Here is a 21,376-nt window from a genome sequence, read left to right as displayed (position 1 = left end):
CGCAAGCAACTATGCAGTTCTCATGCAGTAACCCATGCTGACCCAAGTGACCCAGGGAAATTGGAAAAGGAAATATGAGAAATATGGAAAAGGCATCTTCTACACTTATTTACCCAGTGATTAGAAGGGAGTCCGCGCAAAGTTTGAGAATGAGTGAGGCAATACCTGACTTCACTAGCAGCCTATGACATCATTATCTGCAGAATTTTATTCATAACTATGAGACCTTGTGGTTACACGGAGTGACAAGCCAAATCAAAATCAAATAATGTGTGCCAGCATTTCACATTTCTAATGATATGCATATATAATTACATCGTAGATCCTGTTAGGAAATGTGTACGTGCAAAAATCTTTTCGAAGACAACGAGTATTTTTTGTCAAAAGCTTAAGTATGCGCGAGTGAATACAGGCTAGTGAAACCTGACTTCGCAGCTATTTAAACTGCACAATTGAGGGTAAAGTTCATGGACAGGTAAATTTTTTCTTGAAGAAATTCAGATGATTGGCACAAGAACTGCTGGGAAAAGAAGTTTGGATAGAATACTAATCTTGAATGATAAAATAATTAAACTCTATTAAAAATACAGCTGACAGAATTTAATTGTATCGATTTATCATCTGATGTGCCACATAGGCATTCGGCATGAGATAAGTAGGTCAAACGACAGCCTGGTTTTGGTTATGAAATCAAAGGAGGGCAGTGTGCAAGCTAGAGCTGGCTATCGGTATTAACAAAATCATCGCTTGAAAAAGTTTCCTTAAACACAATTTGAGGCACCATAGCATACAATGCACACTTCAACTACAGTAAAAAGAATGTCTACAATCAAGTGGGTCTAGAAGCAAAACTCAGCTATTACTATGACAAATCCTAAATGGCCTTTACAATGTTTGCTATTTCAGACAAAAATTCAGCATATAAAACACAGCTAATACAATAGCTCAGCAAATGTGAGATTATGTTCCTTTCAAGAGCATACTGAATGCACTGAAGAAGGCATGCACGCCATGGCACAGAGTGATGGCTATAGTCAAGTCGAAGATATGGATATTTGAGTGTTTTTAAAAATTCCCATACATTTATAATATATCTTTTATCTTGTGAGTTATTTTTAAAGTTCCGCTTTTCTTTGAGGTCCAAATAAAAGGCAAAAGTAGTAGTAGCAAGATTCGACAGAAGCCGGTGATAAATGAGCATTTAGGCCATTACATTGCACCATTGAAGCTGATATGAATAAGAATTGAAACTGGCAGCAAAGAAACTAGTGACGTCATTTTGACACCAGTTTTCTTCTGAGCGTTTAACCGCGATCAAGTTTTATCGATTTTAATCTTGAAACATCCTGGCAGTCAGATCACTTCAAACATCAAAAACAATCACAGATGATAGAAAAATACCATGATTTCTCATCAAATCGACTGAAAGTTTGTGTAAATTCATCTCAAGTGAACACCGATCTGTATGCATACAATGAGTAAATCAAACTCAAGATCAAACAAGGTCAAAGCACAGCACAACCTCCTAATAGAATTCATTGCTTCAATCAGTCTTGACATTGTTGAGATTGTGAAACTACAAGAACGGTTGGTTCTATCTAAATATCTGTAGCATTCAGACTTGAGATGCATGTTTTACTAACTTGAACAAAATTATATTGTAGCTGTGTTTATAATTGTATTTTGTTATACTCGTATGCTGGCAGTCCAGTGCACTGTGAAAGTTTATCACGCGTAATAACTATACGTACAATTATTCTCTACTTTGTAAGGTGGTCGGGTGGTACAATTGGTAGCATCGCTGTTTGCAAAATGGAACATGAGTTCAATTCCGAGGTGAGGCAACTTTTTTCCTAAAGAACTAATGCCATTAGCGTGGCTTCTCACAGACGGACAGCTCTTATTATAGTAAAGATTACACCATAAATGAGATATACAAGACTTTAAACTGTCGCTTTTTAAGTTTGATCCCATAAAATTGATCTATACATGTATTTAACCCCTTTAATCATTCTAGATACCTTGACAGTTCTGCCCAGTCACCTGTCCTGCCCAGTCACCTGTTCTGCCCAGTCACCTGTTCTGCCCAGTCACCTGTCGTTGTCTAACCCCTCAAATACCTTGTGGTTAGCGAAAGTATTTTTTCAACCATGGCAAACAATCTGGTGAGAAAGAGTTGTTAGGATCTATGAGGCTCTAAAATTAATGTTAAATGTATTTCCGTATATTTGTTATACTCTTCTCATATAACTAGCCTTTCCGTTCAGTTTTGTCTTCCTTGAATTTAGGCTTCATGCCCTTCTTTGCACTCCTTTACGAAGGCTCTGGCAATAACTTTACACACATTATGGTGTCGTGTTGTGTCAAAATCTGCATTGCTTGGTTACTTTTATTGAAAATGCTTGTTATGAATTTTGCGTAGTTGTGTGCTCTTGTTATTTGGAATGAAATTTGAGGACTATGCAGAAAGCTCTTACAAACTAATCATGTAGTTACTTTTATGTTCATACTGCAGACGCTCCTACAACGTAAACATTTCGTCCCAGGAGCGTTTATATTATAGGCATTTTACATTATACAAGCAGTAAAATATGTGCAGATCGTCTAATCCGTTCCAAGATCTTTACCAACTCATTCTTTTGGCCAAACAAAAAGAAAAACCTAGACCTAACTTTTTAATTTATTGGCTATATTGTAACAGTAATATTATTAGTGTGCATGGACAACTTATCTCTTTTTTCTGATCAATTTCACTAGTTTTATATACTATGATTGCGGTAATTTATAAGTTGATGGGAAATGCGCATATTCGACGCCCATTTACAATTAGTTCATTTTTAGACAGCAAAGTCTATTCTGGAAAGTAAAACTAATAACAAATATTTTATACATCTACAAAAAAGGAAAATTAAAAGTATATTTATTATATTCACCTATCTGTATCCAGAGGTCAAGGTTAGGATACAAAATAACTTTCGGCGATACTCCCAACTCATGACATTCAAGTTGGTAGACCGATGCTGTAACACCTGCACCAATCAATCGCCTTTAAGTATTTATTAACGATTGCGCAGCTACCTATTCTCTGTTTTGTAAATCGTATATGGAACTGTTATGGAACTCGTATATATAATAGATATAACGCTATACGTACATCGATTTTTTTCACAAGGGCGGAGAGATATATTACCATTCAAATCGAATTTGAGAAGTTGCTCCTACTTGACAACATGTGACATGGAATTGTTTACAAAGTACGAAGCACAAACCTTGCATAAATTTTCTACGTTATCTGGAATTTGCGTTGTAGGAAGTGCGCGTTATAGGAGCGTCTACTGTTTTTTGCGTCACCTGAGCGACACCCAAGTACAATGCTTGTTTCGTAAACAACCCTGGGAAAAATCCAGGCACACTGCAGATACTCCTCTTGACTTTCCACAAGGAAGCTTTCTCTTTTGTTCCTCCCTTCAACCAAAATGGCTGCTTGTTTCATTCACGTGAATAAACCGCAACCTAAATACTTTCAAATTTTTTTGTGTTCATTTTAATCCATGGCGGTTGCTTCACTACTTGTCTGTTTAAATATTAAGAATGCCAAATATGTTGGTCGTTTTCAGACAAGAAGTTACATAATCTCATTAGCCTATTGAATTCCTGTAACTCTAAACATATTTCGCTCTGCTAGTAAAAACTAAGCCTTTTTAATTAATGACACTAATATCCATATTCCCACGGTATTATTTTTGTACATGTCAGAGCTGGCAAGCGTTCAAGCCACAGTTTTTTTTAGGTCCAAATAAAAGGTGAAAGTTATTTTTAGATATCGTTCTAGCCTATAGAATTTTTAAAATGTTTCAGTTTGAAAATTGTTTTTCGTAATTACCCGCTAAAATATCAATGTTGGTCGGTAAATTATTTACAGTAGCAACCTGGCAGCCTTATGCTCTGTGAGAAATCATCAGGTGTAATAACTATATGTACAAGTATTCTAAGACACTAATGAACAGTTCAGTGGTGCAATTGTTAGAGTACCAGTCCGTCATGCTAAAGTCGTGAGTTCGAATCCCACAGAATGAAAAACTTTTTTCAACCACTACCTATGGCTTCAGACAAACAAAGATTAGTTCGTTGGTGTAGATATAAAAATTTTGATAACTACAACTTTCAGTTTTTCCCCTCGGCCTTCTTATGCTATTGCAGATGTGTAAAAAAAGCAATAACAAAATACCACATACAAGTTTAACCCTGTTCTTTCATTTATTCAATAGCCCATTCGGCACTTGTAGAATCGATTTAGAATTTTGACAACTGAGAATTAAGGTGATATTTTCACACTGGGCATAAACGGAGATATTCAGTAAGGGGAGGATAGCCTGAGATATCAAAATCAGTTCAACGCAAAAAACCGATTGCCCAATGATTATTTATGACATATGCAGCTCTCTCAACTAATTATCCCGTAAAATTTTTTAAATTTTACAAACCTTGGGCAGTTATGAAGTTAAAATTGGGTGTTCTACCTTTGATCATTTCCTATTTGATAGTAAGCGTATAGAAATAGCTATGATCATTAGCAATCTCTTTGTAATCTATCAACCAATAGTTTGATGTGATGGTTCCATTAATTACAAAATTTGAATGAACAATTTTCAAATATTCAAAGTAATTTTTCTTCAATTATATAGAGATGTGGCAAACAAGGTCTATAAAGTCAATACTTTCCCAATTGTGTTGTAATACTTTAATGGCGTAGTAAATAGCAAATGTAACTATTTAATATTACTCGCTGCTAAACACTCATAGTTTTACACAGGCAGATCTGGTTTAAAACTCTTGGCTTATGTTTCAAACTTCTATATGGCTCAAAATAGACTTAGTTCCTATTTGAAAGTAAATAAGAAAGTAACAAATGAGATGATTTACCGATGTTCTCTCGACAGGCGTGAGAAGTGAGAAATGTAAATGACATATAAATATAGATAATCCGTAAATTATACACAGTTTGAAATATATTTTAGTTACAAAAATATGGCAGAGTCTAGTTAGAAGAAAACATAAAAAGATAATTTCACATATTACAGAAGTTGTCTTTTCTTTAGACGTAAAAAGTAGACGCTAATTTTAGGTAATTCTCAATATGGGTGATCGATTGATGGTTAAAGATTGACTTGCAACAAAATTCACATTACAGTTATTTAGTATCAAAAGGTTCACCATGTCTTACTCTGCTGTGTTGTAGGTTCAAAATATGTGGAAATGTGATTACAAGCTCTTAAAAGCTCAAAAACAAGCAGTTAATCGCAGCCATCACGAAAACGCTGTACGTTGGAATCCTACAATGCAGCGGAGTAAGACATGTTGAACCTTTTGATACCAAATAACTGTAATGTAAACTTTGTTGCAAGTCAACTTTTAAATTATTTTAATCAAGCTAAGGGATAGCGGTACAATTTTTAATACTCAAATGGACACCTTCAAAAATATTGCTGGCTTTCTGCACATAACATAACCAAACATACGAATGAAAATTACAACCAATGAAGTTTTAAGAAGGCAAAAGCGTGCTGATTTGGCAAAGTTTAAAAAATCAATCGTTCATTATCAATATCAATCAGAATCAATCAATTATCAATATTGAAGGTCAATCAAGGCTGACAAACAACTGATCGTACTTGTTATGATTCATAAAAATTACATTTACCTATAAATAAAAATAACTTGGACAAAGATCAAGAAACAAACATCGCTTGATGGGGAACTTGCCAAAGGACAACCCTGGAAATAGACATAAATCAAATATTTGATACATTCTGTCTCAGTTTTAAAATTCCAGAGACAATGGGGTGTGAACTGAAAACCTGCCTCATAAAGGGATATTTTTGGAAGGTGTCTACCTATAACCACGACAAATATGCATTCTCAGGCACGACATTGCTTGCATGCAAGATGGAAAACAATTTACATAAATAATATCATGGGAATATGGTTATTAGGATCATTAACCATAAAAGTTTACCGTATATACTCATGTATACGTCGATAGGTGTTTCAAGACAAAAATTGTATTATTATAGGTAACACTCATGCATAAGTCGACCTTGTTACTCCAGAATATTCTGCACTAATATTGAATCTGAACCAATTGTTTCTACCCGGAATAAAAACATAACTTTCAAACGTTAAAGTTACTGCACTTGATACAATAAATATAGTTCTTTGGCATGTTTTAAACAAAGTTTAGGATGCCCCGCTTACGCCATTATTTGTGCAATGACGGTACAATAAAACGCGTGTTAAGCGTTGCATGTTCTCAATCACGCGTTTGCGACTCCGTGGTTGGTGAATAAACAAAAAGCAATTATTTTTAGAGCAAGGTCTATGACCATATTTGGAATTCACAGTGTAAAATTTCGCTTACCGCTTTGCCAAATATATTACTTATTAAATTTAAAACCGGCTAGTGGCAGAACCGCCCAACAATCCCGGCTGCTATGTTATGTTTGAAAAAGTAAAATTTCGCTTACCGCTTTGCCAAATATATTACTTATTAAATTTAAAACCGGCTAGTGGCAGAACCGCCCAACAATCCCGGCTGCTATGTTATGTTTGAAAATGCCGTCGTAACCTTGATTACTGGTAATATATAATATATTTCTACTGCTATTTTATACTGATAATTCTGCGGAGTAACTTTAACATTTATACGATGAAGTACCATCACTATGAGTGCTTGTTAAAGCTTTATACCATGATACGTATAATGCATCTATAACAGCGGAGTTTTCTTTCTATATTCACATTCTATCCGACTCGGCAGCAACATGCCTACAAAAACTACTCATGTATAATTTGACCCTAGAATTCTACCTTAAAATCGTCTCTCAGAAACTCAGCTAATATACATGAACAATATGGAATTTAAAAAAGAAGTGCAATCGAGTTTTCAAGCTAAGAAATACAGCATTAAAGTTATCAAATAACTAACCAATCAGCTGTGATTGAGGACAGCTTCCTCTCGAGTTGCCTTTTCTCTTCAGGCCATCTCTCCTTTTCACCATCCAGTTCCTGGTATGTTCTCAGCTGGGTGCGTAGTTGCTGAATGACTATTTCCTTTTCCTCACACATGCCCTGAACTGACCTGGAAGTATATGTCGGTGATCACCATATCAGTATTAGAATAAAGTGAGGCCTTCAGTGACTACATTACAGTGCTAATAGAAATAGTGAAACCACCCAATAATTCACGCCTTTGTTCATCTTGCCACCCTTGCTGGAACGATGCTAATCCGCTTAATAACCGCATATTGCACATCCTTAGTTGTAAAAATATCACCTTGTTTTAGCAGAATAAAGCGACATCCTTTCTGTTTCATTTTTTAGCAGAGGTGATGAAGCTGTTTCATCATGTATTACCAAGTATTTATGATGATCCAGCCACTTTACACACTTCAATGACTCTTTTTTGGGCAATCAACGACTGAGAGAGTTGTTCAAATTATGTTACAATAGTCTCACAAATCTAATTCGTTGAGAGTACAATTAACAAATAATTAGGTTGTTTTTTGCTTTTTCTTAAGGTCAGTTGTTTACGCATTTTTATCGAAAAAAAGTATTTGCTGCTTATTGGAAACTTACTCAATATTAATCGTTGAAACATTCTGTCTCTAATCGCATATAGTTTGTGGTGGCTTCTATGAAAATTAAAGCAGCAAATCATCACTACCAGCAAATATCTCTTAAATTGTGAGGCGGTCTCCTAATTTCTGATGACACTATAGCTTTTGCATACCTGTCAGCTCCAATTGAAATAAAATGTAATTTTCATGATTAAACAAGACAAACAATACGCTGAAACACACACGCTGACACAAATGCTGACTATTCATACTGTTAAGGTCTCATAAAGGTCATAATATAATATTACACACCTAGCAGAGCTGCGGCGTGCAAGCCTTTCCATGTTTGATGCATGCGGCGTGCATGCCCTTCCATGGCATTGATAACTGTCATTTTTAGCACCACAGATAAGTATAGTGGTTATGTTACAATTACAATGCTAATGTTTTTAATGACACTTTTTATAAAATTACCATTTTATTGAATGACTCTAATGGCTGTATACTGGCAAATCAAACATTCTGTTTAATTATATTAAATAATTGCTATATAACTTTATTAGCCAGAAAAAATATTTATTAAAGCAGTGCACATAATTGGAAGTTATTTGCACACAATCTAAAATCTCAACACGGCAACAATGCTGAATGTTGGCACTAAAGCTAACATCAATTCCTTGCCTTCTGCACCGAATGATAAATTTTGCACACTTCCTGATAAATAACACATGTTTCGCACACATAATATAATCCTCAATAATATTTAATAATTTATTGGCCAATGATAACACCTGATCAGAATTAGTGCCCTAAATCAGCAAAGACTATTGTATATTTTTGTCAAATTAATAACAATAAATCAAAGAATATTTAATATATATGTACTTTATAATACAATTTTCTAATGACGCGGGCTCATCATTAAGAAAATTAGCCTAGAAGAAGTCAGGGATGTAAAAGATCCCCAAGCAAACAATGTCATAATTCTGCGCAGACGCCCATAGCAATTGAAACATCGACCTGTGTGAAAATATCTTTAAATAATCTATCTTAATAATTCCCACTTTCTCATTGCGTGTGTTCTTTCTCATGGGCCAATTTCATTCAAACTTACCAGATATACTCCGTGCCCTCCACAAGGTAGACAAAAATATTTTGTATCAACACTCTATCTGGCCCTGAGAACCAGCCTCACAAACAACCACCTGCTGGCTATCAGATTGAAAATAAAAGATATCTCAGGCGTCGCGGGCTTAATGCTAGTCACAAATCAATTTTACTAATTCTAAATTGAGGAATGTCAAGCTATGACAGATCGTTGATTTGATTTGTCAGTGCTGTAGTGACATATCATCGGTGTGACACATACGAGGAGCGATCTAACATACATAAGCTGCGAGTTAAGAGATGCAGTGTCTTGGGAGAGAGTCTCCAACTCTTCTCGGCATTTACCAGCCTCTGCCTGCGCTGCCAATAGTGACCGCTGCAACACATCCTGCTGTCTCTCCAAGTTTGTTCTTTTCTCCTAGAATTAAGTAATATTTTGACAAAACAGGCTAGTATTGCGACCAAGACATATACTGGTGATATTTACAAGTTCGAGTCACATGAAATGCAATCTTTTTTCAGACCTCCAACTGAGGCTTGGGACAGACATTTTAGTAACGATTCAAGCGTTATTTTTAATTTTTCAACTTCTCTAATATCAATTACACAGACGCAATGTTTTGAGAAAATTTGAACACTGTCTGTTAGAAATTATCTTTTGTGCTGGGTTAATTTTCTAAACATACGTGATGAATACATGAGACAAGATACTAAAAAAGCATTGCAACCAAACTGATGTTATCAATTTAAACGAGTTATCACATGAAAAATGAACTAGAGGCATATTCAGTGAACAGGCAGTATAGGGCACTCACTCCTTTTGGCAATAATCATCACTGAATTGTTTAGTTTAACGAAACCATAACTGTTGTACACTATTAAACGTTAAACTTCTTAACTAATCATCAAGACTAAAAATATCGAGTAAATACATTCAAGTTATGGACTAACTTTGTGACTAATAAACAATTACCTAAACAAACATGCAAAATATAAAATAAAACCTTTGAAAATGATCCTAATCGCAAAAATAGACATTACAAATCATAATAATACGCATTATGTATGAGTGTACATGTAGCTTACAAAAATAAAGAAACAGATAACTACATGCGCATACCTATTGGCTACTCAAAACTGTGTCAGTAATATAAGTTTTATTTACAGATTGACTTTGCAATGTTATAAATCTTCATACAGTCATTTGTTCTAAATACCTTACTGAGCCAGCAATCAAAGTGCAACTGCCGCAGTGAGCACTCAGTTGCTAAAAGCAGTGTGTCCAAAGCAGAGCCAACGGCAACATTTTGCCAGCCCACCTGCACTATTGTATTTTCCCATTGGCATGGTCATCTGGAGTGTTGTATTTTACTACTGGTAGTAAACAGAGCGAAACCCATTCCAACGTAAAGCCCGTCAACTCCCAAGAGCACGAGAAAAAATAGCTATGAAACAACAATGTTAGAGCAATATAGAACAGTATTTAAAGCAAAGGTGAATAAATTGAATCGTCAGAGGAGATGAAAATGTGGTTTTTTCATCCTAAAAGAAAAGGCTAGTGAACGTTAAACAACCTTTTTTAAAAATGACTGAGGCCGGAGATACAAATTTAACTTAATCACGAGCAAAGTACAAATAGAACCTTGACCCACCTTTCCCATAGTAATATCTCTCAATGGCATGTATGTAAGATTAAATAGCCAAAGGTAAATGCAGCCAGTACAAAAGACCAGCGAAATTGTTCAGAAAATGCCCTGAAAACCATTAAGCCTTCTTCGTGATGTCTATATACCGACCTCGAAGTCGCTCTCCTTGAGAGAAAATTCTCTGTGGATTTCTTTTCTTTGCAGTTCATGCTGAGCTCTGAGAATGGAGAGATCACGTTCGTGCTTGTCAGCTTGATCAGCATTTTCCTGTTGCGCTTCCGCTAAAGTCTTATTACACTCGCTCTGTATTCGCATAATCTGGAATGTTATACAAATATATCATGACATTACGTACAATATTTATTGACTAGCAAACATACGACAGAGCTATGTAAAAGTTGGATTATATACTTGCGCAAAATATGGAGAACTTGGGAGTTTGGAGTGAATTTATTGAAAGTAGAATGATGGAACAAAACTGATTTCCTTTATACACTGTTTTTGGACTATTCTTAACACCGAATAACGGCATGGCCAAGGACTTTAGGCCATATTAAAGCTTGCTGAATATCACGACAAGAGATGCTATTGATTTATATATATATATAAATCTCAAAGCTGGTCGTATGTATGTATGTGTGCTTCGGTATGTCCGGTTAAAGCTATTAAAATTTTGGAATTAAAACCTCGCATCCTGCTGTATTTGAGCTCACGAAGAACACAACCAAAGGTTAGTAATCCAATTAGTAGACCACAGAATCTACAAAGACTCTTACGATTCATAACTCTTACAATGTAATGTATACACCCTTTTCTCGATTGCACGCGCTAAATGACGTATTAATTGAAATTCTATCAACTTTATAGAACAAAATGCTCTTTTGTGTTTCCATGAAATTCTTTTTCTGGTGTTTCGCAAGGTTCAATTGCTAAATCGCGGAAAAGGCTTGTCACGCGGATGATTGTATTATCTCAAGTAGGAATTGTCTCTACATTCTCTCTGTTCGGTCAGACAAAGACAGTCCGATTTATCATTTTTACATTTGTGCCAGTATCGAGAGGAACCAGTATTGTTGTATTCAAAGTTTTGACGGATAGCTTCTGCTGGAACAGTAACCGTTTTTATACACGTACAATACTATGTACAAATTGTTATTATTAATTCAACATGTTCAGGATTTTTATTTTTTTATCTCAGCTTGTATTAATTATATATTTACCAAATCATCTTTTATTGTAATGATAGCAAAACAGACTTAATTTAGCTATTACTCGCTAATTACTTCACATTTACATTTAAACATTTTTATAGTTGTTTTATTTTGTTTCTTAATTTATTTGACCTGCACAAAACACTTTTCTCATGGTATGAAGCTTGAAGGTTAGAATAACTGTTGTTATATATTAAATAATAATAAATTTTCTGTGCAAAGTGCAAAGACTTTTATTACCTGGGCAACGCCGGGCATTCATCTAGTTCAGCATAAAATTCATAATAGCAAACTCAAATGACACATAAATTACTCCGATGATGATCTAAAACAACACATTTTCAAATTTTCCATAACAGATATTCAATAAATTTACCACTTGGTTGTCTCCTCTGCTCGATGAAGTTGAATGCAATCCAAGTATCCAACTGAGGATTAATTGTGAGGATTATTTCAAGCAAAATTGATCTTAAATTGTGTGTGAACAAGTGTGCAGCAATCTTCATTTTTTTTAAATTTTATTACCAAACAGTTTAAAATTGATTGTTTGAGCAATCCTTCAAATATCAAGAATGACGTCTGCTTAGCTCACTGAAAGCAGAGGCTGACATGTGACACATGTCACATGCTCACATGTGTGACACATGTGAGCATGGGACACATGTCACAAGTGTGACACGTGTGAGCATGTGACACATCTCACATATGTGACACATGTCCCATATGTGAGATGTGTCACATATGTGACACATCTCACATATGTGACACATGTCACATATGTGACATAAACCTTCAGTTTGTGTCACATGTGTGAGCAACTCTTGCAGATCAGGTACAATGCCTTCTTAGCTTACGGCAAGCAGAGGTTGTCCGTGTCTTTAAAAGCATTGTTGCACAAACAAATTTTTAGATTTTAGCTGAACACACCAGAGTCCAGTAGAGAGGGAACCTCGACAACTGGAGACATACACAGTTGCAGTGAGCAATTTAAGGTTAGACGACCTTGCTGTCATTACCTGTGGCCTTGTTGAATCTAAATTAATTACAGGTGAAATACTAGCTACAACTTGACAAATTTAAACTCTATGTATTAATCTAAATGTGCTTATTTCCTTTTTCTGTTGCTAAGGTTTTCAGAGATGGTAAAACCATTACAAATTCTGGACTCACCTGTATATGCTTAGTATATGTATATGTACATATACATGTACATTAAAATTTATAAAAATTAATCCCATTTCAGAAGTGATTTAATCAGGTTACTTAATATTTTTCCAAGACGCTATATGTAAATAAAATTAGTTATATTCCAACAACAGATTGACGCAGTTCATCCTATCGACCTGGTGACAGCAAATTGTATAAAATTGTAAATATATGAGTATTTGCATAAATGTTTGTTTCGGTCACTGGTGCTCCAACTATATATATAAATCTCAGTTTGTCTGTGTGTACTTGTGTAGTTTGGTATGCCCGGTTAGAGCCATTAAAATCTCGGAATGAAGATATCGTGGATGATTTGATCTTGGAACCTTCCCTAAGCCAGACAAATTCCTTACCAATTTAGTTACGCGAGATTGATGGATTCTTTGATTGATATATGTCGCTTTTGGGTGAGAATACGCTACCGCTCTCCATCACGGCCCAACGTCATTCTATGTATTAATAAAAGCTTACTTAAATTAGCCATTGGCAATGTGCCAGGCATATGGCACTGTTTATAAAATGAGTTTATAAGTGTGGCAGTGTTATCACTGCTTAAAAGTTGTTTCTTAATACCCCTGCAACACCGGGCATTCTGCTAGTAAGCAATAGTTCTCTAACTTGCAATAGAGTTAGCAAAAGCTATGATCTACATTGAGTTATAAACTGGATAATCATGAAAATACCAGCAATTATGTGAACATTGCGAAATGATCATTAGTAAGAAATTATCATTAAGTATTTGTAATGTTGATAGACAGAAGCTGAAAACTTCTGCAGTATGTAAAACATATTTGGTGAGTTGTGAACAAAATAATATGCATTACCTGGTTTCTAAGGTCATTGATCTCGTCAGCCTGCTTGCTGATAAGACTATCAACATGCTTTTGAGTGTTGGTGTCGATCACCTGAAGAGGCTTGGGACATAAAGCAGCAGCTTTAGCACAAGATTCAAATGTCTTCTTTAGGTTTTCCTCCCTAATAGAATAAAATGTTTGTTAAAGAAAAACAAAGCTTTTACCTCAAATATCGATGTTCCGCTACTAGTAAGAGCCCACATGCAACCGCTTCAATATCAACCAAGGCTAACATTTTCAGTTTTACACATTTATCTGAATAAGGCTGTCTTTTTCTCTAAGATCAACGGACCTGTTAATGACCATTAATAACCTATTTTTTACATTCAAAAATTTCTGAAATTAACATAAGGAACAGAGGATTCTGTTTCAAAAATTAAATTTTCAGATTTTGCTAAAAAGTGCTGTAGAAACTTTCTTTCTATGCTGAACATTTTACTTGTTTTGCGTTTTTCTGTACTAATGTTTTTAGGTTTGCATGTTTTCAGTATTAACTTTATAAATTTAAATTCATTGTTTTTTGCCCGAAGCAGAGAACACAAAAATTTTTTTAAAGAAATACTAAGACGCAAATCAAGAACAGAAGAAATTAGAACCTTCTCAGAAAGTATTAACAAGTGATCTTTTACAGCTCCTAGATTAGTAAATGTGTTAGATGACTGCATCATGGCTGCTTTTGAATTATTCAACTGATCATTTGATAATATTCTTACAAAAAACTTCTTATTTTTTCAAGTAATTTGAAACAACAACACATAAATTTTGCAGAAAATATGGCGCAGGACTATATCTATAAACAAGTAATCGTGGTGCGAAGAAAAACAAGGAGACTAGCGACTCACGGAGCATTGCAACAGACAGAGCAGTGCAATCTTCCACCAGACCTACATGTATGTTATGTTCAACAGACACAACAATTTAAAGTTAAAACCAAAAAACTAACGAAAATATTGAGATGTTGTGGATCTACACACTGCAGAAGTATGACCTTCAAAATAAGGCAGCAGCAATATGAGCCTGCAACAGCTATCCTCAGGCTACCGACACCAAACAATAATTCTACACCTAGAGAGGCTGCCCTAGTTAGCCAGTGAGCTGTAACATCAAGTGGAACTTTCAACTTCATGAAAGGGTTTTTTAAATAGATTACACTTGGATCGCAATAAACTGTAAAGGAAAAAAATGGTGAGTTAGATGAAGTCGCAATATGCATCATTAGGTAGAGTTGCGTCCGCGAAACTCAGGCTGTGAGTATAAAAGTCCCATCTATTACAGCTCTCAAAAGCTACGAGCGTGCAAGTTAAAGCAATCGGTACATACATAAGGCGATAATTGTCTTTCCGCAGCCGCTCAATTTCTTGTATCTCAACAGGCCCGGAGCAAATATTTCCAGTAGATCTGTGAGAAACACGCCCTGTTTTTTTAGGAGAAACACGAGGTGAGATTTCCTCAGAACTGGTCGAAGGTGTGACAATTTGGACATTTCTCCTACAAATACACAAAATACAAACCATAATATGGCAGAATAGAACATAGTAAAAAATCTAATTTTACTATTAACTAAGCTGAGAAAAAGACAGCGTAGTCAAGTCAGGAGATGTATATAAACAGCTACACTTTCTTCTGTCAGAGAAGGCAAGGAAGAATGACTAAGAAAAAAGCTTAGATAGCCTAGATAGCCTTAGATAGCTAAAATAGGGATAAAAAAGAGATTTAGAAAGAGAGGCAAAGGAAGAAAAGAAGGTCTAGAATACGAAGTAGCAAAAGAACATGAGGAAAGATTAAGAAAGAAGAGAGGCAAAAAGCTTGCAAGAGAATGAGCTTTTTCTAAGAAAACAATGAAAAGTTTTTATTGAGAACTTAAGAGTAAAATATAGCTTGCAAAAAAGCATTTCAGTAATTCTGAGACGCCTATACAATGATGCATTTAGGACTTTACACTCTCAAAAGCCTCTTGAGAGTGTAAGGCACAGCCCATCAAATTTGCCTATTGATAACGATATAGGAGGATTCACCTAGGTTCAGCTGAAACAAACTTGGAAGGTGAGAGAAGTTGACCATCTGTGTCTTCAGAAGCAAAAGCTGCAGGAGGCAGCAGCACTGAGCCAGATTGTTGATGACTATCTACAGAGTGAGTTGAGAGAATTATTTGTATGCCATGAAAATTGAAAAGCACGGGATTGGTTGGAGTATACAGATATTTTTAAAAATTCTTATTGCCCGTTAGCTAAAACAAGGCAAATGTAACAACTAAAATCACAATCAACATAGCTAACCAATTATAATACGGAGCTAAAAAGCATATACGTAAGTCCCAACAATAACTGCCTATTCACAGACAGATATTCTCCTAAAACATTTTCTTTTAAGAAGCTATAGTGGCGCTTGAAACAAACTGGACCACTTTCTTAGAAAACTAAAATTGAAATTTGCAACATTGTTACTCATTGTGAGTTTAGCCAATAACCTTAAATTGTATTTTAAATTAATGATCATTGTTCCCAGATTTCAAATATGCAAACCAAACAGCTGTAAAATTATGCTTTCAAGTGATTAGGTAGGCTGAAGTCTTAACATTTTATTTTTAATGGTTGATGATAACAATCTGTATAGATATGATCACACCCCATACATTGATACTAGCTTATTACAAGTCATATGCGTGTATCTATTTTCAATGATAAAAATCCATTTTTAGACAAAAATCTAAAAGTCAACTTTCACAAAATGTCACCTTAATCTGCAGTTTTCTTAGCTTATCTTGCAGACTTTAAACTCCTACTGTATTTTATGAATATAATAGCAAAAATGATACAATGACACTAGTTGTGTATACAATTGTTTTGCAAGTCTATATGTATCTTTATTAGAGTTTTCTGTATAAATCGTAGTGTTACTAACAAACCCTAAAAATAGGGGTTGTTGGTAGTAATCCAGTACTAAACAATTTTTGTTGCTGTAATTCTAGAAATGCTCTAATAGTCAACATGAAGAAAGAGTGCAACAATGTAGTATTTGCAAAAAGCTTCCATTAACCTTTAACAATCTAAAAATTGAAAACATTGAGAATTTTCGGATTTTAACATAATCGGAGGGTTCGGCTTTTCTTGACATTAATGACGAGGTTGTGAACCTATTCTGTGGTTTCAAGACAAGGTCTGATGCTTCCTTCCGACTCCCTTTAAGCTAGTTTTTTTAGCTGAAGTAAAATGCCCTGTGGCAATGCTCTTGGATTAAGTTGTACTGGTTTAACATCCGCAGAGAGATTTAGGAACACTTAACATCAGATAATACAAGTTTTTCATCAAAACAGTTGTACGATGTAAGAAAAATTAGTTCAAGGTCTTTCAGCTTTATCTCAGCTCTGTCTCCAGTTTTATTTTCCTGAGGTACATGTCTTCGCTTTTTCTTCTGGAGTTTAAAATAGCCAACTTCAGATTTATTCGTTATGTGAACAGCGTTGAAATTGTTTGGCTCAACAGTAATTTTTCGTAGCATACAAGATGAAAAATAATCCACGAGTTGAAATTTCTAACAAAATTTTTTTATAGACGAAGTTCACAATTGGAGCTCATGACAGAATCAAGCTTTATCTTGAATGTCATGTAACCATGAAATCAACGAATCTGAAGTTTTCCAGATCTTTATTTGAGTCACCTTGAAGTGTAATCTTGCAGTGCGTAAAGTGCCTTTTACAGAGACAGGACAGGCAGGACATAAAGCAACATGCAAGAAACCATAGTTTTCTGGCGTACTCTTTTATAAACCAGTAGCTGCTACCCTTTTGTACTTTGGGCACTGCTGTTACCAAGCCAGATAACTGAAAGAAAAATTCCACAGAAGCAAACACCTCCAGTGGTCGGCTCTTTCTCTGTAGAGTTCCAACGTACACAGAATCCAGATCCAGTTCATGCTCACAATTGTCGGAGCAATTAGCGCTGATGGCATGCTGGCTTTTGGCATCACTGTGGTTTTGGTTTTTCATTTCCTTATACAGCCTGTTTCAAATTGGCCTCATGTCTCAAAATGTCACAAAATTTGCATGTGGCATCCCTGGCCGAGCATTTATTTCTAGAATGTGGTGTTTTATCACACCAAGAACAGCTCTTTTAGCATAAGAATCTAAAAAGATGTTGATGGCTTTTGTTTACCACTAGTTTGCTGTGATTTCATGGTAGGATTCTTGGAGTAAGTTGCATGGACTCTTGAAGCACATAGATAAAGCTCTCCAAGATACCTGATAATCGGATTGAGAGCTTCAAAATTTCTCAGTATATTAAAATACTGTTTAACCATGATATCTAGAAGTTTTGCCATGAGCTTGCGTTTACGCTTCACGTTGTTATATCATTGGATAAGTTTGCCAACAATTAGGAGGTCAGTGCGATTTGGAAAATGAGCTCGCTTGTACAAATCAACTATCAGAGGTAGAATGTGGTTATATATTCATTTAGTTTTTGCTTGACATTGTTAAAATATTGAACTTATATGAATGAAGTCTTGTGCAAGAGGCAGCCAGCTCATCCAGAAGTTTCTTGACTGTATCTAGCTGGAGTCTGGGCCCTTATTTGTTCTGCCTTTAATGAGTCATTCACCGTGTATACATATACTCTGCATGTCATGCTGTATATGTATATAGCCCAAATGTGTATGTAGTTCACTTTAATCATGTCAGATGTAGTAGCAAGCGGTTCGCCAATAAGTCTTCTCACTTTTCTGTGCCAAAATTTAAACAGTGAGTAAGCTTTGATGGAGGTCTAGTCAACTTTTGTTTGCAGTCTGTAGGTATCAGTTAAGATGAAGATATCCAATGGTGTAATACAAAAGCAACCAGAGCCGATAAAAATCTGCACAAAAAGCAGATGCCGTTGAACATGTTCAATAAAAGCAGTAGCAGTTCAGAAGCAATCTGGTACAGCATCGAAAGCCACCATGCCATGTTTCTCAATGTGGTTGTATTTCATAAACCCAGTGGCAATGGTAAGCTGAACTTTAAGTAAACAGCAGCTGAATCACATATTAGTAATGCATAAAGCTAGTATGTTAGTAGTTTGAGTAATAAAGCTAGCACATTAGAAGGGATTAGATAAAGTTGGTGTCAGGAAGACAACGAAGACGTTGCTGCGCAGCACCAAGCTGCTACGATGGCACAGCAACCTCCTCTTTGCCACCAGCCTGCAATATCAGAGCGATATTGCATACTGCCAACTTGTACGCAAGCAAAACCAGCAGTCTTGCTGCTATACAATGGACTCTTGTGCCAGACCACCATATACAGATATCCTGTCAGTGGAAGCATGGCAACTCACTAGATCAGCCCATTTTCTCTCCTTACTTGAACCTTTCAACCACCTGGTTCATTCCCGTTTATATAGCAAGACCTAATAGATAGTTTCCCAGCTTTCCTGTGAAAAGCCAGTTGCTCGAAAGCTCTGGCTCTTTATGAAAGCCAGCCACTGCATTACTGGCTAACCACAGGAAAGCCCCGGATATTCACATATTATCTCAAAGCTAGTATATTCGTCATGATCACATAAAGCTTGTGTGTAAGTACTCATTGACCGTGCATCAAAAGGAGGGTTCTAAAACTAGTTATAACAGACACCTTTCGCAATGCATGTAGCATCTGCGAATCCAGCTATAGACAGACACAAAACAATTGCAAACTTTTTACGATACAAAGATAAACGATTTTATGTTTCGTAGATATGAGCTTTAGTGAATACATATGAATGATGCGGCAAAAGTACAGGGTTGTCTGTACAAGTGCTGTTATAGAAGGATGATAGTGATTATGATCAGAAGAGTTCTAGTTAGACATGCATGAGAAGCACAATTTTTTGTGTAAATTTTTATTGAATGAATACTAATAATGCACTTTGAAATATTTTCTTGTATAATATAGAATATAAAAAATAGAAATGGATAAATCACAACATATAGCAACAACACTTCGGCAACAACACATAGCTTACAGCTATAACTTATTATATTCACCTGCGTATTCACCAGCGTCTGTGCGGTCTCCAACACCAGAACAAGCTGTTACTTGGGCAATATTGTATCCATAATGATTTCATCATTTCCAGTCCGCAACAAAGTTTGAATTATAATACAATACACGCAAACTAAGTGTCAGACGGTACTAAAAGATTGCTATTAAACGGTAGTAAGTTCCATGCTCTTGTTATACAAATGAAGAATAAGCGCTGACAGTGCAGCGTTTTGGACTGTGGTATGAAGTACTGGTACAGATGTTTACACGATGAGCAGAAACTAGAACGCTTGATGTATTGATCCAACAGTACCGAGTTTGAGTGGTGATATTGACTAACGATCTTAAGTCGTCTCTCAGATCGGCGCTCGGATAGTGGTGGTAGCTGCAGTCACTGGAGAAAACTGGTGATACTGGCCTTTTTATCAGTTCCCTTAACAACACAAATTAGTTTGTCAGAGGTACTGTTTGATGCAGAAACCCAGGATGCTGAGGTATACTCCAACAAAAGACGCACAAGCTGTTTGTAGCCAGTCACTTTAACCTTCTCTGATGTTGTGAGGATGTTGCGCCTGATAAAACTCAAGTTGGAGTTCGCTTTGGTAGCAGTGCCATTGACGTGAGACTGCCACTGAATTTTATGGTTAAATGTCACACCAAGGTATTTGATGCTTTCAGCTCTGGGTATAGTGGTGTTGTGCAAATGGACTTGGTCATCACTGGGAACTCTCCTCCGGGAGAAGGTGAAGAGTTGGCAATTTGCAGGATGAAATTCCATATCCCATTGCCTTTTCCACTCTCCAAGTCTGTCTAAGTCGGCCTACTGAGATGAGACATTGTTGGAGGTGTTGTATACAATGGTGTTATCAGCAAACAACCTGCATTGCGAGCTCAGGCTGTCTGGCAGATCATTGATGTAACATAAAAAAAGTGTTTGGCTGATCACAGAGCCTTGAGGTACACCAGATGTTACTGCACCCTCAGCCGACTTCTCTCCTTCCACAACCCCTCTTTGTGCACCATCGCTCAGGAAGTCCTGAACCCAAGAAAGAACCAGGTGACTAACCCCATATTGTGCCAATTTCAACAACAGTTTGTTGTGGTTGACTTTGTCAAACGCTTTGCTGAAATCTAGCACACAGGCACCTGTCTCCAGATCATTGTCCAGATTGTAGGTAATGTCAGTCACCAATTTAATCAGCTGTTTCTCGCACCCATGGTTTTTGTGAAAGCCATGTTGATTTGGGTGGAAGATGTTATTTCCTCCGTCGAAATGCATGAGTCGGCTGGTAATAATGTGCTGCATTATCTTGCTGGTGATGAATGTCAAACTGACTAGTCGATAGTTGGTTGACGTGTGTCATTCACCCTTATTGTATAGGGGCATACTTTTGCTCTCTTCCAGTCTGCAGGAACGGAACCCTTGTCAAGAGACAGCTGGTAGAGATTGGTTAGAGGCACAGCGAAGATGTCAGCCAGTTCCCTGAGGACTCTCAATGAAAATTTGTCTAGTCCAAAAGCCTCGTGAGAGTTGAGAGTTCTAAGCTGTTTCAAGACGCCGTTACTGTCAATCACTGCTGGTTTCATGCAAGATGTCAGTGTGAAGTGATTGTATTCTATGTTCTCAGATGGAGAGGAGAAAACAGAAACAATCGCTCATTTAAGATTACAGCTCAGACTTGATCTGAGGTAGCAAGCAAGTTGCCTTTCTTCAGTGAACTGGTAGTTGACACTGCTGAAG

At 36.2% G+C, this 21,376-nt stretch overlaps 1 protein-coding gene across 1 annotated transcript in view; it reads right to left on the bottom strand.

Moving 5' to 3' along the window:
- LOC137401692 (coiled-coil alpha-helical rod protein 1-like) overlaps window positions 1–21,376 on the bottom strand; it is a 41,726-nt gene that overhangs the window by 19,949 nt on the left and 401 nt on the right. Inside the window, exons 2-7 of the mRNA XM_068088151.1 lie at window positions 15,656–15,764; window positions 14,961–15,128; window positions 13,611–13,761; window positions 10,520–10,687; window positions 9,005–9,141; window positions 6,986–7,138 (exon numbers count right to left, since the gene is read on the bottom strand). Coding sequence (XP_067944252.1) covers window positions 6,986–7,138; window positions 9,005–9,141; window positions 10,520–10,687; window positions 13,611–13,761; window positions 14,961–15,128; window positions 15,656–15,764 — 886 coding nt within the window. The remainder of the gene's footprint in view (window positions 1–6,985; window positions 7,139–9,004; window positions 9,142–10,519; window positions 10,688–13,610; window positions 13,762–14,960; window positions 15,129–15,655; window positions 15,765–21,376) is intronic.

This window comes from Watersipora subatra, chromosome 8, assembly GCF_963576615.1.
Source record: "Watersipora subatra chromosome 8, tzWatSuba1.1, whole genome shotgun sequence".
Lineage (NCBI taxonomy): Eukaryota > Metazoa > Bryozoa > Gymnolaemata > Cheilostomatida > Watersiporidae > Watersipora > Watersipora subatra.
Note: the sequence above shows the minus strand (reverse complement) of the source record. Positions and strands in the feature narration are given on the sequence as shown.